Source organism: Lotus japonicus, chromosome 2 (genome assembly GCF_012489685.1).
Source record: "Lotus japonicus ecotype B-129 chromosome 2, LjGifu_v1.2".
Lineage (NCBI taxonomy): Eukaryota > Viridiplantae > Streptophyta > Magnoliopsida > Fabales > Fabaceae > Lotus > Lotus japonicus.
In genome coordinates, this window is record NC_080042.1 from 63025274 (window position 1) to 63049425 (window position 24152).

General features: G+C 33.7%; 1 protein-coding gene across 1 annotated transcript; it reads left to right on the forward strand.

Moving 5' to 3' along the window:
• The first annotated feature begins 1471 nt into the window (after nucleotides 1-1471).
• LOC130738779 (uncharacterized) lies at nucleotides 1472-23294 on the forward strand. Its single transcript, XM_057590931.1, has 43 exons — nucleotides 1472-1622; nucleotides 1717-1855; nucleotides 3210-3285; nucleotides 4326-4406; nucleotides 4490-4570; nucleotides 5753-5829; nucleotides 5962-6016; nucleotides 6112-6160; nucleotides 6422-6559; nucleotides 6854-6932; nucleotides 8717-8795; nucleotides 8889-8938; nucleotides 9047-9241; nucleotides 9955-10030; nucleotides 11011-11091; nucleotides 11169-11249; nucleotides 12633-12709; nucleotides 12793-12847; nucleotides 12959-13007; nucleotides 13213-13350; nucleotides 13720-13801; nucleotides 13911-13989; nucleotides 14875-14921; nucleotides 15258-15469; nucleotides 15820-15907; nucleotides 16358-16477; nucleotides 16572-16690; nucleotides 16775-16847; nucleotides 16949-17068; nucleotides 17205-17273; nucleotides 17375-17545; nucleotides 17628-17675; nucleotides 17927-18068; nucleotides 18267-18364; nucleotides 18910-19054; nucleotides 19164-19252; nucleotides 19321-19431; nucleotides 20555-20629; nucleotides 21255-21320; nucleotides 21474-21662; nucleotides 21752-21862; nucleotides 22678-22758; nucleotides 22980-23294. The coding sequence occupies exons 2-43, from the start codon at nucleotides 1754-1756 to the stop codon at nucleotides 23157-23159; spliced, it is 4134 nt and encodes a 1377-aa protein (XP_057446914.1). The 5' UTR covers nucleotides 1472-1622; nucleotides 1717-1753; the 3' UTR covers nucleotides 23160-23294.
• The last annotated feature ends 858 nt before the right edge of the window (nucleotides 23295-24152 follow it).

Genomic DNA, 24152 nt, shown 5'->3' on the forward strand with positions numbered 1-24152 from the left:
ACCGCAACCATCACTAGCCAATATCAACCCATCAATGTCTCTCAAATCAATTTTGTTCCCTTTTATCTTCAACCACGACAACTGTTAGTATATGCACTAGTAAGAAATATATTTAAATATTGCACCTTAAATATGTAAGAGATATCTTTATAGGGTCACACACATAGAATTAACTTGCTCGAATATGTTATTTTATTGGACTAGTTCAGGTACTCTGAATATAATAGATATAAAAAAAATGTAGATTTATGAATATATAACAAGTAAAACAGTAGATGGAGTAGAATAAAATTTCTGTCTTATTTTTTGTACAGTGATAGTTAATGTATGAACTCTTATTAATATCATATATAAATTATCTAATGTTTTTACCACCAACTGTCTCAATCCTAATTGATGAGTTTCTATATTTTGGATCAGTAGATAGACAAATAGAAACTGATTTCGTGAGTATGCATGACTTGGATATGACTCAGCATCATACGTTCAAAAAATGAAAAAAAGAAAGACTCAGCATCATAAAAGATAGGATCATTTCATCATATTTCATTGTCAATCAACGATGATTAATGTGTCTAAGGAAATTACTATTATTGTAGTCAAATAAAGGGATATATGATATCACATGTGGTTGATTCGTCAACATGAGTTGGCAATGGCATACTTATAAAGGGATTCGGGTTTGAGCTAACTTCTAAGGAGGTGGATTCGTGCAAACAAAAATATCAACTTAGTTGACATTTCTATTTAACGAGATCTCTTGGCGTACTAACACTAACACGTCACTGGAGTGGACATCTACTGATCTCCATATAAGTAATAGAGAAGATAATTTCTAATTGTTGAAAATCCTCAGTATGCCATCAGCAAATATTTAGCAGGAGTGGTGGTGCCTCTCCAAACTCTACCACTTTTCATAAAAAAATGGTTGATTCAAATTATACATAGTTAATTTTCTTCTCAACTTGAGTTTTATGCTTGAAAATAATATTACTTAACAAAATAGTCCTAATAAAATGCAAATGTTTTCCGCTTAAATAGTTAGCAATGGATTATAACCTACTTTAGTATGTATTTTTTAAAAGAGCAATTACATGTTTGAATTACAAACAGATAAATATAAGTAACTAAAAATATATTTGATTAAAAATGTAAAGTGATCGATGAAATTGGTCACTAAAAGTACTAGTGTTGATAAGTTTATCACAAAACTCAAGAGTTACCTTTGCGACTTTACAATTCTAATTGGATAAAATATCGGTTAAGTTAATGAATGTAGTGAGATAAAACTTCACACAATTGTATTGATATTCCTTATAAGGAGTGACTTATACTCAAGAATGTATAGACTATAGACCGTCTCTCTCACACATGAAATATTGAATATAATAACTTATTTATCATCTTTTTCTACGTATCTCGTAATTATTTTCGAAAATCATTTTAAAGTTGGAAAATATCGTGCAATTTTTTTTTTTGACATAAAATAAAAATTTTTATTTGAAAAGAGACAGCGTGCAATAACTTGAGTGTGACACACGACGCGAGTTTGTGATGATTCATATATATTTATATTGAAGGGGAAAAGACAAGAAGTATTTGCAGAGAAACAATCAGAAAGCGTAATTTCTTCCCTCTTTCCCTTCTTAACTCTATACCCTTTCCCCATCTTCCTCAATTTTTGATCTTCTGATTCTGTGTTTGTATAAATTGCAGAGTTGTGAGTTGTTGATTCAGTGTTGAAATTGCTGCAATGGAGTCTCGGAAAGTCGTCGGTTTCGTTGGTTTGGATGAATTGGGATTGCAGATGGCGTCGTTGCTCGTTCGCCATGGCTACGCTGTTCAAGCTTTCGAGGTTCCATTTTTTTCTTGATTAGAATTAGAATTAGAATTAGAATTAGAATAATGCCAGCTACAGTTACCCGTGTCGTGTGCTGCATGTTTTCCTTTATTTGCTGACAGGGACTCTGGTGTTGTTATTATCTTTTCATCAAAATGCATTTCCAGTTTTTCCATTAAATATAGTACCTTTTAACAAATAGAAATAGAAATGTTTAACAACCCAACTTATCTCACTTTATATTTCATTTCATTTCTTATATTTGATTAATTTCGTTTCAAAAAAAAAAAAAGAAAATTTGTTTCAAAATGATTAATACGTGTAAATTGATTTTTTTTTAGAGAAATTGCACCTCCAAAGATTGACCCTCACCCCAACTCATATGTCCCATAGCTTTTACCACTTGAACTATTATTTAGGGACGAGTAAATCTAGTTTATAACTTTATATTATTATTTATAGTTCATTTATTTCATTTTAATTAAGTTTTGTCATTATCAAGAATGTGTAGTACTGTTAATAATAGATAGTTTGATTCCTTAAGGGATTTTCTTACTACTCTTTTAATAGATAGTTTGATTATCTTACTACTCTTTTATTTTAAATTAAGGATCATTCAAAATTTTATAAGAAATTTCAAAAAAGTGTTTCTTAATTTTTAAAATAAAATTTTATTTTATTTAGGGCTTTAAGCCCTCCACATTATCAATTTTATTTATTTAATTTATTCATAATTTAAATTATTATATTATCTCATTCATTTTAATAAAAATATTAAATTAAGAATTAAATTCTAAAAATCAATATCACAATTTTTAAGATTATATATGCTTTGATATAAATTCAAATATTTTATTTGAATAATCATTTTAAAATAAATAAATATTAAATAGATATTAGCTTATTTCCTAAGTGCAACAAAAAATATATAGTTATTAACATGTAAATAAGAGCTAGAAGACATATAGGTTGGGGTGAGGGAGGTCCAGGGATCAATCCCTGGTGGGTGCAATTTATCTTTCCGATGTACCAAAAAAAAAGTCTAAATATAAGAACGACTATCAAAATTAGGGATATTTACCTCTTGGGTCAATAGATTAGGCAACTCATCAACAAGGTGTTGGTCTAGTGGTAAACAAGTTAGATCTGTAAGGGTGAGGTGATAAGATCGATTCCTGAAAAAGTCATTTTGTCGGGAGGATCCGCGACCGTATCAAAATCAGGTTAATACATGCAAGGACAAAAATAAAATAGATTAGGCATCTCATAATTATTTCCTCCCCTCCCCTTTGATTCCGCCTCTTCTATAATTTTATACTTTTTTATTTGCAGCAATTTTGTATTTACTTATAATATGTTCAATTGGTAGATAGGTGATCCCATCTTAGAAGAACTCGTGAAGCTTGGAGGAACTAGGTGCGCAAGCCCTTTGGAAGCAGGGAGAGGTGATTGATATTTTAGCTATATGGTTCACCATTTCATAAACTAATGTTTACACGGCCTGATAATCATTGCTCTGGTTTGTTGCAGTACCCCATTTAAATTGAGTTAAAATTGGTGTATTCAAGTTTAAAATTTGTGTACTTAGACTTATTTGTTGGATATGAGCTGAATTTTGATATTGATAACTATTTTTCGAAGGATTGGGGAAGCACCTGTTATCAATCATAGGCTAAAACATTTATACTGTAGAAAAAATAATAATAATTAACTTGTGGCCATAACCAACAAAAGCTGAAGCTTGGATGCATGGACAGGTTGGAGAATTTCCTATTTATCAGTGGACAAGATGCTTATATCTTACTGTTTGACTTGAAACTAAATATGTACATTGAATTCGAATTGAATGCTTTAAAATACAACTACTACTTAATATGGTTTCATAAAAAGAATCTTATGGAAAATTTGCCTCTCAAGTTTTGTTGAACTGCAAAGCTAAAGCAGGCTCACTCTATATCTGGCATGCATCAAAGAAGTCATACTTCTGAAATTGTGACAGAATACATGAAGTCATACTGTAAGATAACAAAGTTATGGTGAACATCTTGTATTGAAAATGGTCTGCTTTGCCATATTTCAAGTTACTTGTAGCTCAACATTTCATTATTTCACTTGAATTTGCAGTTCACAAACCAAACTTCATTTAGAGAAAGATAATTCTTAGATTAATTATTACTATTATAACTATTAGAGTAGATCTAGTAGTTCTCATTAGGAGTCTTCTAAGAGACTCTTCATGTATTCTGTAGGTCTATATATATAGACCCTCATGTAACTGAATCTCTATCTTGAATCGACAGTTTTCATAATTCAGGTAGAGTTAGTTTTCTCTCTAAATTAATAATAACAGGTGTTGTCCTCTCCAAAAACAATGATTGGGAGATTGTTTCTGTTCTATTGGTGTCATCTAAGCCATGTGCTGTACAATTTACAGTTACATGGACTCCCTAATGCTTATATATGTACACATTTTTCTCATGTGCAGGTGTAGCAGCTTTAGTTGTCCTAATATCTCATGTGGATCAAATTAATGATCTGATTTTTGGTGACGAGGGTGCTTTGAAAGGTCTCTATAGAGCCTTTTGACATTATACATAATTTATATTCAAGGAGCTTGGTTCATGTAAAAATAATTTTTTGAATATGCAGGTCTAAAGCCAGATACAGTCCTTATTCTTCGTTCAACCATATCACCATCAGTTTTACAAAAACTGGAGAAGGATCTTGAAGGTAAAAGATGCCTTCTATATTTTTGGCTTGATAAGATGATTGATTTCTTTGTAGAAGGAGTTAACAAATCTGGCTTATTATCCCAAATTCAGATGATAGGATTGACCCCTTGATCCTTTTAGTTGTCGCGTTAGTCGGTCATATGAGGATATGAAGCTATCGCCTGTTTTTTTTCATCAATATGATGTATCAGTTTAGAGATAGCTTCTACATAATAGAATACTGGTTGAGATCACATCTCAGATTCCTCTCCCTGTTTTCTCTAGCTCTCCCACTCCTCATTTTCTTGGAATCTCTACCTTTCCCAATTTGAATAAACCTTAAATGGTGGTTTCTGGTTTCAAATGTATGTATAACATGTTTTAGGGCAGGGTAAATACCTGGATGACAATATAGATATATGGTTTTCCTTAGCCCATGCACTATATTATCTAATATAAATTTGCTGAGTTATACAAGACTGTTGCCTATTTTCCTTTCTACATTGTACTGGCATCTAAGTAATTATGATTATGCAGAATATGTAAAAACTGGACAAGTTTTTTTTTTCTTAGAAAATTTGGATTTTTTGTAACATGAAATGCACCATTAGCAACTTTACTGGCCCAAATTAAAATTCCTTAGAAAATATTACTTTTTCAGAATTAATTTATTTCATTCATGGTTGTCCAAATATTTTTCCTTCAATTTTCCAACGGCCCACTGCTTTAGCTGGTGGTATTGTTCTATGTGATGCTTGTCTTGTATTTTTTATCTTTTGTGTTTTCAAAAGAAAAAAAAAATCTTTTGTGTTTTCATTATGGTTTCCTTGGACAGCTATAATGTTCAGAATGCCGAGAAATTTCCTCTGATTTGAGTTAGTCATAGTAAGGGGACCATCTGGTTAGTTGGAACTTATGTTCTATTTTTGCTATTTAATCTTCACTTAATACCAAAAGGACAAAGTAAGTTTTTTTTTTTTTTTCCGGGGGGTATTATTCCCTCCCCTCTTGCTCGAGGTACAAGTGCCAATTACAATTGTAGTTACTAGTATTTTCTGTCATCTATATTAACAATATCACTTGCAAACTTAAGGGACATATATTCTGGGATAATGTCTTCAAACTTTTGTATTTTAGGGAAGTTAGTGATAGGGCATTACTGCTCAAAAGTAATAGTCTCTTATGTTTATTTATCTTGTAGAAATTCATGAGATAGCTTATGTCGTTGACGCTTATGTCTCTTATGGGAGGTCTGATGCTTTGGTTGGAAAAGTCACTGTAAGTTATTGTCTTATTGTTATTATATTTATAATTTCTTGCTAAGTTGTAAACTAAGAATAAAATTCCTGCTTTCTATTAACTACTTAGCTAGTATATCTTGCATTGACTATTGCTGCTTGAACAACTTAGATTGCATCATCTGGAAGATCAGATGCCATTGCAAGAGTACAGCCTATTCTTTCAGGTAAAGTTTCGAATCTGCTTAGTTATACAGTACTCATGTCATGAAGAAAAGTGTCTCTGATTTTTTATTAATTAAGTGTTTTTTTTTGTTGACAGCTATGTGTGAAAAGCTTTTCACTTTTGAGGGTGAAGTTGGTGGCGGCAGGTTCACTTCCGTTTGGCTCTTGCTAAACCTAATTTTATCTTCATATAAAATTCTTTAAATGCAACAGTTCTATTTGACCATGCCTTGTAGGTTACATTTCCCCCTCCATGAATTGCAAAATTACACACTTCATGATTCACTTAGATAATAATCCTAAGCTTCTTTATATTGTCTATCTCAACAGAGAAAAGTTACTATTATAGGCTGCTGTGTTTTATTGGTGTATTAAATTTATTCATTTTATCACCTTTTTTATTGCAGCAAGGTTAAAATGGTTGCTGAGATGCTGGAAGGAATTCATTTCATTGCTTCAGTGGAGGCAGTCTCTCTTGGTGCAAAAGCTGGAATTCATCCATGGATAATCTATGATATAATTTCCAATGCTGCTGGAAATTCGTGGTACGTTCTTAATTAGTATGAAACCGCTAACTGTACAATAAAAAAAATCCTTTCACACATACATACTCTTCAGAAAGCAGGGAGGCAGACTTAAATATAACAAAAAATATTGAAAAAGGAGGCCTGCTTTGATCCCAAATGATCTTTGTCATCTATAAACCCAAATGTTCTGGTTTTTGCACCTACTGAATGCTGACTATTAAAATGTGCTGTCTTCAATTTAGTATAGATATTTTCTTATTGATCCTGACTCATTCTTTTTGGAAGGTGCTGACCGTTTCATTCATTTTGCAGGATATTCAAGAACAATATTCCTCTGTTGTTAAAGGGAGAGGTTAAACATCAAATTCTAAACAGTTTTGCTAAGGAGTTGGTAAGATCAATATAGAACAGAAGCAATTAAATATTCATATATTATCACTGTATTTTTGCTTGTCCAATGGTTATATCAACATTGAAATAGTAAGCTATTATTTGATTTGACAACCCTTTTGCACTACTTTTGGAGACTTCAGATGTAGACTTAATTTCTCTTTTGCTGACCTCACAAGGACAAAAATTTTCAAATGGAAACTCTGTTAGATATGAAACAATTCTTATGCTTTCACCTAATAGCTTAAGTGATACCAAATCTCTATCGTAGTAACAAAAAGTATTGTCAATAGGGATTGGATTGTTAAGTACGAGCTCATTAGTTCAAATTTTGCTTGAGCAATTGAAAGTTTGACTGGATTGAGATTGTTCAAGATTCAAATTGTAAGAACTTCAAATTAAACTTAAAACCAAAATTGGCACCAAAATTAGAAGATCCCAAAATTAACAGGGCACTAAAACGTGAACGATTTCCTTATTCTTTTTACTTGTTGAACTCTTAAATATGATAAGAACCTTGGGAGAACCATACCACAAAAGTTAGTTGTTGTAGTTTGAGAGCCCAAGACCTTATAAACCGCCCCACATTAGAATTCCATACTTCCAAGTCGCACCGAAGGTGACAAAAATTCGTAGGCTGCAGTGAAAGCAGCTGACAGTCAACGTCAGTGAGCTGGCCTGGACACTCGATAGGTCACAATGCAAGTGACAAAAGTTCCAAGACCTTAATGAAGGCAGCCCTCGATAGGTCGCAATGAAGGTGACAAAAGTTCCAGGTCCACAATGAAGGTGACTAGGGATAAGTCGCAGAAGCAATTCCCCCTGAGATTGGGAGCTCTGATACCAAGTTAAAAGTAATATAGCTGAAAAGAATATTAGTTTCTGATTGATATGTATTACACATGACTAAGAAGTACAATATATTGATAAGTGTCTAGTCCATCTCAAGTCTCAAAATAGGTTTCCTAGTCTATCTCAAACATTATCTACAAAGTTAATCCTATCTAGTATACGATAACATGATAATACCTTCCATAACTAATCTTTTCATTGCATAACATGTCCCACAATTATCCTTATCTTCTCATAATGTCTCAACAAACTATATCCTATGTTCCTAACAAATATCTCAACAATAAACAATCTTTAAGCATAGTTTAACGTACACAAAGGGTTTTGGAGTTGAATTACTGATTTTTACTGTTAGAGATGTTTACCATTCTTGAGCCTCCACCTTACAGCTTAATCTTTTGAGATGACTGATTGAGATGGAATTAGAGCCTTAATGACCAAGTGGCAAGGAGTTCAATCCTTTCCTAACTGTGTCCATTCTTCTAATTCAATTATAGTTTTAACACAAAGTTTCAGTAATTGTCTGTGCTTTATACATGCTTTTAATGTATGGAGGATGTGCTAATGATGTAATGTGTGAACAATTCCTAGGCCTCCATGTAATAGTTTAACTCTTGGGTAGATTGTTGACAATTACTGTGAAATTTATTTTATTTTTTAATATAAACTTAGTGCCTCAAAATTCTCTTCTATGTTGGTCTAATCACGGATTACTTTTTAGTTGGAAGAGAATCACAACACTGTATCAATCTGACTCTTATTTTCAAAATTGACGTTTTGTTTGCCTTACAGCAACTTTGAATGTGTACAAAGCGCTGCTTTCAGTTCTTGTTGCTGTTGCTGTTGTTGTTGTTGTTGTTGTTGTTGTTGTTGTTGTTGTTGTTGTTCATTTCCAAACATTTCACGATGGAAACAGAATTTGCTTTATTGTAGGAAATCATTTTGGATATGGCCAAGTCACTAACTTTTCCACTTCCACTGTTGGCTGCTACTCATCAACAACTTATTCACGGTACAGAATTCAGTTTACTATATAGCACATTTTCTGTCAAGTTAAAAAAAAAAACCATTTGCAGCTCATGCAGTTAAGAAAATTCATTTTCAGGGGTTTCACATGTTTGTTATAATGATGATGATGATCCAGCATTAATTAAGGTTTATTTCATATACATCTATTTGAGCAGATTCAATTAGAAGTTGTTTTCAGAAGCTGTACTGTCTTTTTCTTAACATTCGTTTTTTTCTTCATCATTTTCATATCAGGTTTGGGAAAAGGTTTATGGGGTGAAAATTTCAGATGCTGCAACTGCAGATGCATATAACCCTGAACAACTGGCATCTGAATTCACTACTGATTCTAAGACTGTGAGACGCATTGGTTTTATTGGCCTTGGAGCTATGGGATTTGGCATGGCAACTCATTTGGTGAAATCAAATTTCTGTGTTGTTGGTTATGATGTAATTTCTTCCCTTTAAATCTTAAGTTATTGCATTAAACAAACGGAAAATTTTCTTTGATTTTGTATAATAGTATCATCATAATAGTGAGTTGGAAACTGTCAAATTTGTCCTTATTATCAATAGCATTGGTTTCCACTGGAAAATTCTGTTTTCTATCAGGAACTAGAAAATTAAAAGTCAGATCCAATTATAAGTATGCACTTAGAAGCTTATGCATGAGTTATATTTGCAGTTTATTTCATTTTTATATGCTTGTTAGGGATTTGAATTAAAATAACGAACTAGTATTTTATCTTGATTCTTAATTGCAGAAAGAGAAATGGCTCTGTGTGTGTGTGTGTGTGTGTGTGAGAGAGAGAGAGAGAGAGAGAGAGAGAGAGAGAATAGAGGGATACTGTAATGGGATACACACCTAGGTGCAGTCTCCCCATAAATTAAGATGATACAACATGAATTAAGGTTAATTTCATATACATCAGGTTTGAACAAGTGTATCTGCATCCGCTCTTTGTCTATTTACTTTTGTTTTCTATTTCGTTTATGTTGATATTTCTGATATTCTTTTATGCATGCAAATGGTTCGCCATCTACGTATGGTCTGGAATCTGGATGTACAGTTCAGATCAAACTATTTATTGAATATCATGGTTGAAATTTGAAATGACCGCTATGAGAATCTTTATAAATCCTTAATTTTTTTTTACATCTAGGTGTATGAACCAACTCTAGTTCGATTTGCAAATGCTGGTGGCTTGGTTGGAAATTCTCCTGCAGAAGTGAGTAAAGGTAAATTGATACTACTATATACTATATGCCCAAAAAGATTATACATACCTATTAGAGAGAGAGAGAGAGACTTCTGGAAATGTTGCTGGTGCTGTTGAGAATTGGGACATCGGTTCCTGTAATGACCCAATTCTCCAAAACTCTAGCATTGTATGGCCGGAATGTCCACCACGACCTCTAGCACCACCACGACTTCCTCAGCCTCCACCATTTTCGCCACGAAAGCCTTAATGGGCCGCTAAAGCAGTGCGATCGAAAGTATCAACATCTGGAGCAGGTTTGGGTTTCTCAGAAGAGGACGACTGCATGACCCAGGAGAAAACATCGGTGAGAGTATCCACCGGCGTGCTCGACAAAATCTGAGACCTGACCACCTCATGCTCCTAATCAAGGCTAGATAACGAGCTCAATGCTATCAATTTCTTCTGCTGGGCTCCTCTTTTCTCTTGCAAGTCCGAAGAGAAGTCATCTCCTCAATATATTTCTTGAATTCCAAGAAATAATCCATCAACTTACGCTTATCCTGTTTCGGGCGAAATATCTGCTACAACAAAGCATAGATGCGATTCAAATTATCAGTCTTCCAAAAATAAATTGTAGTAACTTTTCACAGTTTGACAATTAAAACCTTGGTCGGCCCTTTCTCAAGTGGTTGGAAGAAAATATTTCTGTTTCACTTTTTTTTTAGAGAGACGGCAGACCTAGGCATGTTTCGAACCTAGGCTCTCAATACCATGTAAAAAAGACAAAAACTAAGAGAGAGACATGGAGGATAGAGAGAGAGAATGAGATATTGTAATGGGATATACTGCTAGGGGCAGTTTCCTTCATATATATAATATTAGGTTTATAGTAGAACAACTTGTAATACAAAGTACGTACTTAAAGTACATATGGGTTTGACCCATTGACTCTACTTCTAACCCTAACTCTTAACATAATCCGTATCGCTAACACTATTCACATATTATTGCTTCCAGATGTTGATGTTCTGATAATCATGGTTGCCAACGAAGCTCAAGCAGAGAACGCTTTATATGGAGAACATGGTGCAGTTTCAGGTGTGCATTAGTATCTTAATTACCCATGTTATTATATATATTTTAACTGCACTGATCCTTCTTTCGGCATTATGTAGTTCTTCCTCCTGGAGCATCAATTGTTCTTTCTTCTACTGTTTCTCCAGCATATGTGAGTCAGCTAGAGCGCAGATTGCATAGTATGTTACCACTCCAGTGATATGGTTATTTAATCTGTATTACATTTCAGAATTTCTTTCTTCCTTTCCTCTTTTATGCAAGTGCAAACTGAATTTCAGGATTGTGAATTTGCTACTGTCATACTGTGTTTAGAATTTTAATGTGTTATTCGTTTCTCATGCAAGTAGTGGAAAACTAGTTGAGAAGGTTGATTAGCCTATTTGAAAACTAGCATAATTCATTGGGTAAAAGTTTCTGGCTAAGTAACATGACAGGATGTGGCGTTTTAGAAAATCTATTTGAGATGAAAGTTATCTTATGTGTTAGTAGTGTCATACAAAGTAGATAAGTAAATGCAATTTGATAGTCATCAAAGTATATTTTTCCTTCAAAATCTTAAGCAAATATGTTATGCTTGAAAAAATTATGGATGTACGTTAGAATATAATATAAAACCATTCATGTGGCCCTTACCCAAAAGCTCAAGCTTTTGGGATAATTGGTTGTTTGACAATATACTTTCTTTGTTATGATTTTAGTCTGAATACTTCCAGTAGGCTTGAATTTCCAATAACCAAAATATGTCAACTTCCACTTATGCCTACTGTGAAGAGCCATGTGAGTTAAAAATGAATGGAAATAGGCTGCTTTCATCATCCCTCTATGGGTATGACAACATACAGAAGTTTGTTTTATTACTACTCAGATTTAAACTCTGGCTGGACATTAGACACTTCTCATCTCTTTTACTGCAGTTGTATGTAGTGTCTATATCTTAACACGGTCTTTGAAACTGGAACTATTTTGAATAATTGTCTGATAACTGGTTGATGATGATTGACTCTGAAGTACAATATTTATAGACTAGATTATCGATAGATGTTTCCTAGTCAACTATTAAGTCTAAAGAAAAAATTCTATACAATAAAATCTTATCGTATCCTAATTTATCATCAAAAAATAACATCTTAGAAAATCTAATCCTATTGAACTATATCCTAATAGAATTATCTTAACAAACTATATCCTAATAGATATCTCAACACACGGTTTTACGTACTTGGCTAGGATTTTAACTGTAATGCTTAAGGCAGTTTGTGTGTGTTTCCCCATCAATTATCTCCAATTCATAAGAACAAGTGTTATAATATTAGTTTAAATGTGCATAATCCACTTTAATTTTAGAATTTTTCGATGACTAGGATTTGAACATGTTATAGTTGATATATTAAAGCTATCTATGGATTCCCTTATTTGAACCTGGATCATATTTACATTGATGATGTTTGTAAGGAATATTATTTATTCATCTTGAATGCTTTTTCAGAACTTATTCTACACCATGCTTTTATGCCTTTAGTGAAGGATGCAGTTGTGTAACCATTGACATAAAAATAACGCAGATGAAGGAAAGAATTTAAAGTTTGTGGATGCCCCTGTTTCTGGAGGTGTTATGAGGGCCTCAATGGGAGATCTTACGGTGTGAAATACATCTTTGGCTTTTATTTAAACGGTTCTTTAAATTTTGTAAACTGAACAACTTAAGTCATGTATGTTTCTCAGATAATGGCTTCAGGAACTGATGATGCTCTTAAGAGTGCTGGTTTAGTGTTATCAGGTAAATTACCTTTGCATAGAAGTGAATCATATTATTTTTAATTCTGTGTTTACAGAGATTTCAGAAATAACTTTCTAGTTGTTTCATGTTAAATTCTTTATTTATAATCAGCCTTGAGCGAAAAGCTTTATGTTATCAAAGGTGGCTGTGGTTCTGGGAGGTATTGTTTAATTTATAAGTCAACAATTATTTATCCATGTTTATCCTTTCACTAATAGTACTAATACTTCTTTCCATATGTATGAAACAAGTAATGCAATATAAATTCTGATTGAAGGTGAAAGTCAAGTTGATTGAATGTGATAACAATATTTCAAATTAATGGACAAGTACAATAACATATTTTGGTCTATTTTGTTCTCTAGTGGTGTAAAGATGGTTAACCAACTGCTTGCCGGAGTTCATATTGCATCAGCTGCTGAGGCAATGGCATTTGCAGCACGATTGGGTTTGAATACTAGACTGCTGTTTGATTTTATTACAGTTAGTGGTGGAACATCCTGGTATGTCTCTTCCATGAAGTTATCACTTACTCCTCTCCCCTTCCCCTGGCCAAATAAGGAAAATAAGAAGCAGGAAAAATCACTTACGAGTTTCTTCTTGGTAGTTTTTTTTTCAGTAGGTGTTTACATTCCTAATAATCAATTTTTGAAGTTATGAATATGTTTATGGCTTTGTTTTAGAGCTCTCCTCTTGGCTATTTCAAAGGACATTCAGTCACCGATTGCTGTTCATTTCCTTCTCTTTCTCTAGTTGTCCTTTGTCTTTTTTCTCTCTTCATTACATTCTTCTTTTATGCAGAAACACAATCATAGGTTTTAATAGAATAGGTACTTCTTAATTCTTATGTTAAGAGATGTCTTATATTGCAGGATGTTTGAAAATCGTGTCCCACACATGCTAAACAATGATTACACACCTTATTCAGCACTTGATATCTTTGTTAAGGACCTGGTCAGAATGAATCTATTCTTTTCCTCTTTATGTTTAGCAAGGGCATCAGGGGACACTTCAGTTGAGTAACATCTTAATTTTATTTTTTAATGTCTATTTTCATATATAGGGAATTGTTACTCGTGAATCATCTTCTTTGAAAGTTCCACTGCACCTATCGACTATTGCTCACCAACTGTATCTGTCAGGTGCTGTGTATTACTTTTATTTTTTATGCAATATACATTCTTATGTTCTTCACTCAACTTGGTCATTCCTATTGGAATTTAATTGATGGGGGGGGGGGGGATAAAGCTACGGTTCTATTTTGGGGTGGGGGCAAGGGATAGGAGTAAGTCTTATTTCTAATCACATTAATAAGTTACAGGGAAGAAGGAAAAGAGGATTAAAAATGGGCTCGTCCATCTGATAGACGAAGGGTGGTGCATGCATTATTCATGGTCTTATTTTGAAATGACCCTCATGTTACTAAAAATTAGATCTGGTATCTCAAACGGTTAGACACCATGTGGAGGCCTTTCTGCATATGATGCATGATGCATCTCAATATGCTGAAGGATACCTCTACTCTGATGTGTAATTACTAAGCCACTAGGAATGAGCTATTGGTAATTAGTTTGTCTTGAATTTGGGCAGACTTGCTTATCCTTACTCCAAAATCTAGCTCATGAAGTGAGGATTTCTAAGCCTTTATAACTCTACTCTTGCCATATTTTTTATTGATATGGGATCTTAAAACATCCATATCACGCTGACATCTGGAGAATGGAAATTATAGGACTACTATACAACGCATAATTTCCCTATTTAAGTTCATGTCTAACATCTTGAATAGCTTGCTGGAGACCTCAAGTTAAATGCTCATGTAGTTGTAGTGACCAAAAAGGAAAACATGTAACTGATAGAAGTTAGCTATATCGTTTTCAGCAACTATCAAAGTTTTTTTCAATTTGTTGAAGGTCGCTACATGAATCAAACAAAGGCATATTGCCCTATCATAAATGATGTAAATATGGACTTTCTTAAAATTGCAAGGAGAAATGCTTGTTCAAACCTGTAATATTGTTGTACAGGTTCAGCTGCTGGTTGGGGACGGAAAGATGATGCTGGTGTGGTAAAGGTATGAGCAACTAATGTTGGTTGACAGAACCTCTAGAATATTATATTTTGTTATTTTTGATATCATGGAATCAAATGAGAATGCCATTTAGGTTTTTAAAATATCAATTTTATGCACTGCCATCCTCAGCAATTCATTGAAGTATGACTCTTTGGTCGATCTGTTCACCATATTCTGGTTTGTCAAAAGAATAAGAAACATCCTAATGTTATCTACTACCCCCCCCCCCTATCTTAAGACTCTGCAAATCTATTTACATATGATCTAAATTTGTGTAATAGTATGGTAGAAATCTTGACTGAAGTAGTTCAGAAGGATCTGGAAACTTTTTTACAGGTTTATGAGACACTAACTGGTGTTAGAGTTGAAGGAAAACTGCGGGCTCTTAAGAAAGATGTTGTGTTGCATTCTCTTCCACCTGAGTGGCCCCAAGATCACGTTCTTGATATACAAAGGGAAATAGAAAGCAATTCAAAAACTTTGGTTGTTCTAGATGATGATCCAACAGGAACACAAACTGTTCATGATATTGAAGTTTTAACTGAATGGTAAGTGTAAATAATTTTCTTGCCATTTGTGAGTGCTTGGCAGAATTAATGCTACTGTCAATAATATCTCATAAAATACTGGCAAACCAAATTCCGTTTTGGAATTATTATTATTTCACACCTATAGTACCTCATTTAATTTAGGAAAGTAGCTAACGGATTCGTGTATATTATGTCAATACCTTTGTACACTTGAGTAAAAGATTTTTCAGTTTTTCACCTATTTTTCAAATCTACCAAACCTCTGGTATTTCTATTTGAGCTATTTTATAGTCACTTTCTCTATTAACTTTAAGATCTTCTGGAAGAAAAATCTGAATTTGTTATCAATTGGACATGTTCTTCTGCAGGACTATTGATTCACTGGTAGAGCAATTTAGAAAAAGTCCAAAATGCTTTTTCATTTTGACAAACTCCAGGTCACTGAGTTCTGAGAAGGTAAAGATCTTATAACCCACATGCACCAATAATGAAATTTTTATTTAGTTTAAAAAGGAAAAAATATTGCTAATATGATCTATTTTTTCTAGGAAATCCATTTACGATCATGGGTAAAAAATATAGAATTTTATTCTAAGATAAAATAGGGCATGCATATGGTTTACAAAGCGCCACACTGGGTCCTATTATTGCTCTGTAAATGGAAAAGCATGCTACTAATGTAGAAAGAAAATGTGTCTTAATTATTGACATGCAAGATTTGAGCTGAATAACGTCTTGAGCTGTAATAGTTGCAGCTCGATATCTATGTGCCATCCCATAAAGTACTTCAAAAGCAACCAGATGGATATAACCTTTCTCCCAACCAGATTTCAAGCAATTGGATATTTCAAAGATCAGTAATATTGAGTTCAATGAAGTTAATTATTTACATTTGGTATCTGACAGGCTAGTATATTGATAAAAGAGATTTGCAAAAATCTAGACAGTGCAGCAAAATCTGTTGACAGCATTGATTACACAGTAGTTTTGAGGGGAGATTCAACTTTGCGTGGTCATTTTCCAGAGGCAAGGATGACATGTTTAATATAATAAGTATATTTTACTCAATGATATTGAGACTCATGTTTCAATTGCAAAATGACATGACTGTTGTGCACAGGAACCAGATGCTGTCATTTCAGTATTGGGTGAAATGGATGCATGGATAATTTGTCCCTTTTTTCTTCAAGGAGGCCGTTACACTATTGAAGATATACATTTTGTTTCTGATTCTGATACGTATGTTTTCCATTCATGATCTAGCTATAAGGAATTATGAATGTACAAAGTTATAATCCTGCTTCTTCAACTTTTTGTCTGCAGGCTTGTTCCTGCTGGGGACACAGAGTTTGCCAAAGATGCTGCCTTTGGCTATAAATCTTCAAATCTACGTGATGTAATTTTTTTTATCCCCTTTTTTACTTTATCAATGTAATTTATATTTACATATTACTCATAAGACTAATTATTTTCTGAGATGCTCTTCACAAAATATAGTGGGTAGAGGAGAAGACAAATGGCCGAATTCTTGCAAGTAGTGTTGTATCTATTTCAATCCACCTTTTGAGGAAAGGGGGGCCAGATGCAGTTTGTCAACATCTATGCAGTTTGCAGAAGGTATATAATTAGATATAGTTAATGCTCTTTCGTGTCTAAGAACACGTGGCATTACTTTTTATAGGTAAGATATCATGAATGAATAAGTAGTTCTATTCGATCCACTTACTTCGATCTTGCCTATTGTATTAAACAGGGATCAATATGTGTAGTTAACGCAGCTAGTGAAAGAGACATGGCTGTATTTGCACTTGGAATGATCAGGGTAAACTTCTTTCTTCTCTTTTGTGCCCTTTTTTTTGCCCATTTTGCTTGTTATGTTACTGACGTAAATGTTCTCCTTGCACTGTTTTATCTTGTTAACAGGCAGAATTGATGGGAAAACGTTTCTTGTGTCGCGCTGCTGCTAGTTTTGTTTCTGCCCGGATTGGAATCATCTCCAAGCCTCCAGTATTGCCAAAGGATATAGGAATAGTTAGAGAAAGAAATGGTGGTTTGATAGTTGTGGGATCATATGTTCCAAAAACAACAAAGCAGGTAAAGAATGAAATTAAGTGATTGAAATCAAATCTCCCAAGCATACTCATTTTCTCATCTTGTCTCATGCTTATAAACCCAGGTTGAAGAGCTTAAACTACAATGTGGTCAGTTCTTAAGAAGCATTGAGGTGATCACCATCCAAAATTTCTCTTCATCATTTTCTTTGTTAATTTTTTATCCTAGCCTTATGTAGGTTGTGAAGCTTCTATCAGAATTCAGAATCCGTTACAGATTATAACTGTCTTACATCAACTAACTAACAACTGTTTACCAAAATAATCACTCTAGCTATCTTTAACTAAACATATGCCTAATGCAATATAGTAATTTTTCTTTCAAATTTCATCTGCTGGTCTGATTAGGATTTCATTGTTATAGGTATCTGTTGAAAAAGTTGCAATGAGATCTATTGAGGAGCAGGAGGAGGAAATCAGTAGAACAGCTGAATTGGCAGATGTATATCTTAAAGCTCATAAAGACACTCTTATAGTGACTAGTCGAAATCTCATAACTGGAAAAAGTTTGTTTTTCTCTCTTTTGTTCATTCTCTCTCTACATCTTGCTTGGTTAGACTTTGATATTAGAATTGTTTTAGCTTTCAAGGTCAGCTCTAACCAATGTCCTTCTTATGACCATTCAAAATACAGTAGTGCATTTAAATGGGGAGATAATTTTATGTTCTTCATTCTTATCTTCTGGTTTATTTTCAACTTTGCAGCTGCCTCTGAGAGTTTGGATATTAACTTTAAAGTGAGTTCTGCGCTGGTGGAAATAATGAAAAGAATAACAACAAAACCTCGCTATATAATTGCAAAGGTACTCTAAATGACTCAGTGAACTTGCATTATGATATGGAAAATATGATACCTCCTTTGTCCTATTGACCTTACATTTTTTTGAAAAATTGCCACTAGTTTATATGGGCACTATTTTATTTACAAATACCAGCATAGTCACAATATTTACACCTTTTTGGGTCGATCACCAAGGCGCTCTTCAAATCAAGATCGTGTTGTTAGCTATGCACCATCAAGTGAGAAATATGTTGTTGATCAATAAATTCATGAAGTTTTTTATGGGGACACAAGAACAAGTTGACCTGAGTGTTCACTGTTCGTGCATAAGAATGCAAGAAACTTATTCAAAACACTTTACAGTTTAATTTGTTACTCCTCATGTATAAAACACTTTCTCATCCATCTTGCCTCCTTTTAATAAGTTTAAACGTATATAAAATAATTTCATGCATGTTTATCTTAATCAGATTCATAGTTTGGGGCCATAAAACCCGACTACATACAATTCCTTTTTGGCTATGTCCCAAGATTTAGTCAAACACTGACAAATAGTACCTTTTCTAGGGTGGTATTACATCATCAGACCTTGCTACTAAAGCCCTTGGTGCAAGATGCGCCAAGATTGTCGGACAAGCACTTGCTGGTATTCCCTTGTGGCAATTAGGCCCTGAAAGTAGACATCCTGGAGTTCCTTACATTGTCTTCCCTGGTAAAAGTTTCTGACTAAATCTGAGTGTCTTCTGCCTTGAAGTCTGTATCTTTCTTCATTCTTCAATATATTTCATCTTTACCTATAAAAGATAATCTGCCTTTGGTAGGTAATGTTGGCGACAGCAAAGCATTGGCAGAAGTGGTGAAGTCTTGGACTTGTCCTATCAGACTTTCATCAACAAAAGATATTCTTAAAGTAAGTTTAGTCAAGTTCAATGTTTTGCAGCTGAATTTCCTTGAATACATTTTTTGTTTTGCATAAAGAATGCAGAAAAGGGTGGATATGCTGTTGGAGCATTTAATGTCTATAATTTGGAAGGGGTTGAGGCTGTTGTTTCTGCTGCAGAGGAAGAGCAGAGTCCTGCCATACTACAGGTGAGAAGCAATCAGTTGAATCTACTGATATGTATGTATTCCTTTTCATTATTAAGAACACAAGTAAAATAACGTGATAGCACTAAAAAGTTGGGGGAAAGTGAGAAAAGGCAGAGAAAACTAATTGTAAATCAAGAGTTCTAAGCCTGTTAATAAGGATAATGTAGAACATAATAACTACAGAGCTTCTTTTACCAGAACAGTTAACCTTGAGTACTCTTCTGACTAGGGTTTCAGTGTTTCACTTACTCTTTTGAGGAAAAGAATATATCAATGTTGTATAATTATCTAAAAAAAGGCTGAATAATGTAAGGCTCATAATGAGCTATAGCGTATTTATAACCTAAGGATAATAAAATCATATGGAAATCACAAAATCCTAATCAAATATTAATTTCCTGAAGTTTGTGCTTAATGTTATATGTTTCTTATTAACATGATAATACTTTCCTGAGAAACATATAACATTAAGCACAAACTCTATTAGGTATAAAACTAGTTTTAGCTAACAGCTTAAACAGTCGAGATACTGGACAATATAAAATGGTGTCAGAGCATCTATAAATGGGCTACAGTTTAATCCTTGATACCCACAGGGAATTTCTATTTCAAGGGTATTTTTGGAGTTGTTTAAAAAAAAGAAACGGGTTGTGTATATAATATTTTAGGGGTGTGCAAAAAGCAACACCCATAGATATATGGGGTTTTTATCTCTTTGTATGATCTTCATTTAGCCCATTTCTAACCAACCAAGGACTTCAAACTTACAGTGCAATGGAACATGGGGGGATCTCTATAAAAAGCCAAAAGGTCCCAGTGTCCCACAACATGGCTCCATATGTATGGTTTGGGGGAGCCCAAATGCGAGGGGTTAAAAAGATCATAAGAGCGAACATGACATAATATATTCACTTAGAACCTTAAGATATTAAGCATATGCGTCTGTTCTCTTTATTTTATTTTTTTGTTTTGCCCAGTTTTAAGCTGAGACTTAAAACTTGCACTTGAATTTCTAACATGTTCATCATGTTAAATATGGCTTATTTAGATGAGTCAAAATTCATTTTCGATTATTAAAACTCGGTTCCTCTAAACTACTTCTGAATTACCTGCATTCTTTCAGATCCATCCCGCCGCCTTGAAGCAAGGAGGAGTTCCCTTGGTTGCTTGTTGCATTTCTGCTGCAGAGCAAGCCAGTGTAAGTGGAATTTCTTTTTGAAGTAAACGGAAATCAGAATAAAAGTATGAATGCAAAGTATTGTCATGATCGGGAAAGGGTATGCTTGATAGAACAGAAAAAAAAGTTTATCTCTGAAATTCAATATTGAACTTTTTATCTTGAAAATATCAAAATTGACTTTGTATTTTTTATATAATTTTTATTTGGATTTTGATGATGGGTCAAAAAAACTAGTTTCAGAAAACCATACCTTTTATCATTAAATTAATTCCGTGTTTAAATTAAAGGGAAGAGTCATTTCTGAAAACCACTAGAATCTTTAGTTAGAATGGGATTCCAACTCAGCACCTTTTGAGATTTTAAGAAGAGTTCCTTTATGGATCCCTAGAGCTGAAAGTTTTCATCCACGTCTATTTAATTTTTTTGGAGAAGGTATAAACAAGCATGATAAAAACATCTCTAATGCAGAACATATTCAAATTCCTGTGTTTATTTTTAGGCTAATACAGCAGGTATATTTCTAAGTATCTGGTAAATAGTACATGTGTTTGAAAGTAGAAACACATGTCTTTATTTAGGCTTAGGTAAACACTAGTTTGAGTATCGTTAAATTTTACTGCTTATACATGCAAATATGTAGCAGGTTCCCATTACTGTTCACTTTGATCATGGAACTTCAAAGCAAGATCTTGTGGAAGCTCTTGAGCTGGTAATTTTTTGTATCTACTTGCATAGTAATTATACTTTAGAAAAATTTCTATCTCCGTTCCAAAGATGATGCAATTTGCATTTGTGGTTAGTTTTTTATTTATTATCTCCATACTTTAAATTAAAACTGTATATGTAAATGCTACGATTTCAGGGATTCAGTTCGGTGATGGTCGATGGTTCAAATCTTTCTTTCAATGAAAATGCTGCATATACAAAGTTTATATCATTATTGGCTCACTCAAAAGATATGTTGGTAGAAGCCGAGCTAGGAAGATTGTCAGGGACAGAAGATGATTTGACAGTCGAAGAATATGAAGCCAAGCTAACAGATGTTAATATGGTTGCTATCCCATCTATAATAAAAACTCAAACATGCCTGCTATACTTGTCATTGCTAATTTTATTAATGTTGGTCTCATTAATTTCCAGGCACAAAAATTCATTGATGAAACTGGCATAGATGCTTTGGCAGTGTGTATCGGTAATGTGCATGGAAAGTACCCAGCAAGTGGTCCAAAACTCAGACTTGATTTGCTTAAGGTGATATTAAATCACTACTTATATTCTTTAATCATTTATTCATATAGTTATATAAAAAAAGTTCAAGATCTGAAGATCTAGCTGAAATTTTATGCTAAAATTGTTGGGAAATCGCAAAAACCATGCTAGCATGATGAAATTTTGGACACCTTATTTGCATTTTTCAGCCTCTTCGGCTCTTCTTTATTTTAGTTCTTACATTTGGGAGGAATCTTTCCTGTTCCTCCCTAGATGTGTTTCTCTTTTTTATGTAATAAAATTCCTTCCTTGCTAAAAGAAGAAAATGCCTATAGTTCCTTATTTAACCCTTAAGCAGAAGTGCCCCTAGTTAAACAAAGAAAATGACAGATATAACAAATTGTGTTTCCCATTTCTGAAGTGTGTATGAGATGAACTTGATTACTCATATGTTCTATAAATTGATCTTCTCTTCAATATGGGTAGTCCAATGTGCATTTGAATCTGTATTTGTGGAATAACATCCTTACAGGTTTCGTGATACTGAATTGCCTTTCAATATAATTGGTTTTTGTTGAAGCAGCTTTATTATCTAGGTCAAGTCTTCCTTATTTTTTTCTTAAAATAAGTTGGGGAAGGGCGGGTACCTAATGTTTCCAAATGGATAGTCATTTTACCCATTTCTGGGGAAGAAGCTCATCTAATGTAAACACATTTGTAAAATGACAAAGTAAAGGGTGTTTTTACATTAAATCAAGAGATAGATATAATCTCACTTGCTCATTTCAGAGACAAGCTAACTTTATAGGAGCCTTATCCATATCCTTAGTGTGATTTTGACATTCTACAATGTTTAGGAGCTGCATGATTTGAGCCAGAAGAAAGGAGTTTTTCTAGTGCTACATGGCGCATCAGGTTTGGGCGAAGAACTTGTTAAGGTACAGTTTTACACAGGTTTTGGAAGTTAATTTTATGTTTGTCAAAGTAATTTTACATGTTATGAGCATCAAGCTCAGGATGCAGTTGCAATACATCACAGATTTTGGAGGTTACACTTAATAACATTTATTTGTGAATGACAATGAAATGAACTCTGGTAGTTTTTCCAGTTTATAGTGCTATATAACCTATTTTGAGCTTCTTGATTCATTTCTGACAGGAATGCATAAATCTTGGTGTTAGAAAGTTCAATGTCAACACTGAAGTAAGGAAGGCATACATGGACTCCCTCATTACTCCCAAGAAAGATCTAGTTCAAGTTATGGCTTCTGCAAAGGAAGCCATGCAAGCTGTGGCTGCAGAAAAGATGCGTCTCTTTGGTTCATCCGGAAGGGCATGATTTTCTACAAGTTTAATTACTCTCTAGGATTGAATCATTGATGACTTTCATTGGTTGTCTATCTGTAAATAATGTTCACATCTTAAAATCAAAATAACCGAAACTTACTTCATGTGCAATAAAGAAACGTTATCACTCGAAGTTTCAATAACATAGATAATGAGCATGCTTATGCTTGCAAAACTGTTATCATGCGTTCCAAACTTCCAATAACATTTAACAGAGAAGCAACAAATTAACTTCATCTGAGTGAAACGGACTTCACCCCTCCTCCACCATTAACCTTTAGCCGTTATCATGCTTCCATACCTTGGCTTCTAAATTCACATTCCTCTCATCTACATTGAATTTTCTGCTACAAATTCCTTGACCTCAGAATCCATTCATGATACAAGACTCAATGCCGTTGCTTTCACAATGGTTCAAATATAAGTGCTCTGAACAATCATCAATTTAACCACTATGAAACTATGACAAGCTCATAGTTTGTTTTGTTTTTTTGTGGTAACAACATCATTCTACCATTATGAAGGCCGACTTATTAGTGTTCAACATAGTCATTGTTCATTTAGGCCAATAATTGATGTTGATAGCATACAAGAAGCAACTTAATGACAATGAGGGTTCCTTCAAAGTAAGGATAAATTGAGGAACAATGCCCTCTTTGACCAAGGCAATTGATCAGTATCCATGATGACAGTTAAATCAGTAATAGAGTCAGCAATTGATGATCAGCATCCAAAATGACTTTGAGGTAGTTGTCAGCTGCAAATGCAAGATATCCAACCACATAAATAACAAACTGCAATCGAAATTAACCAATTTGAGTTACACACTTAGTCAAAGATGCGTTCCAATACTGCATTTAACAGAGATGCAACAAACTAACTTCATCTGAGTTTTTTTTTTTATAAGCCAAATAATGCATTAAAAGGGAGTACAAGGGGTACTCCAACCCTTAATACAAAAAAGAAATAAGACAAACCAAAGTAA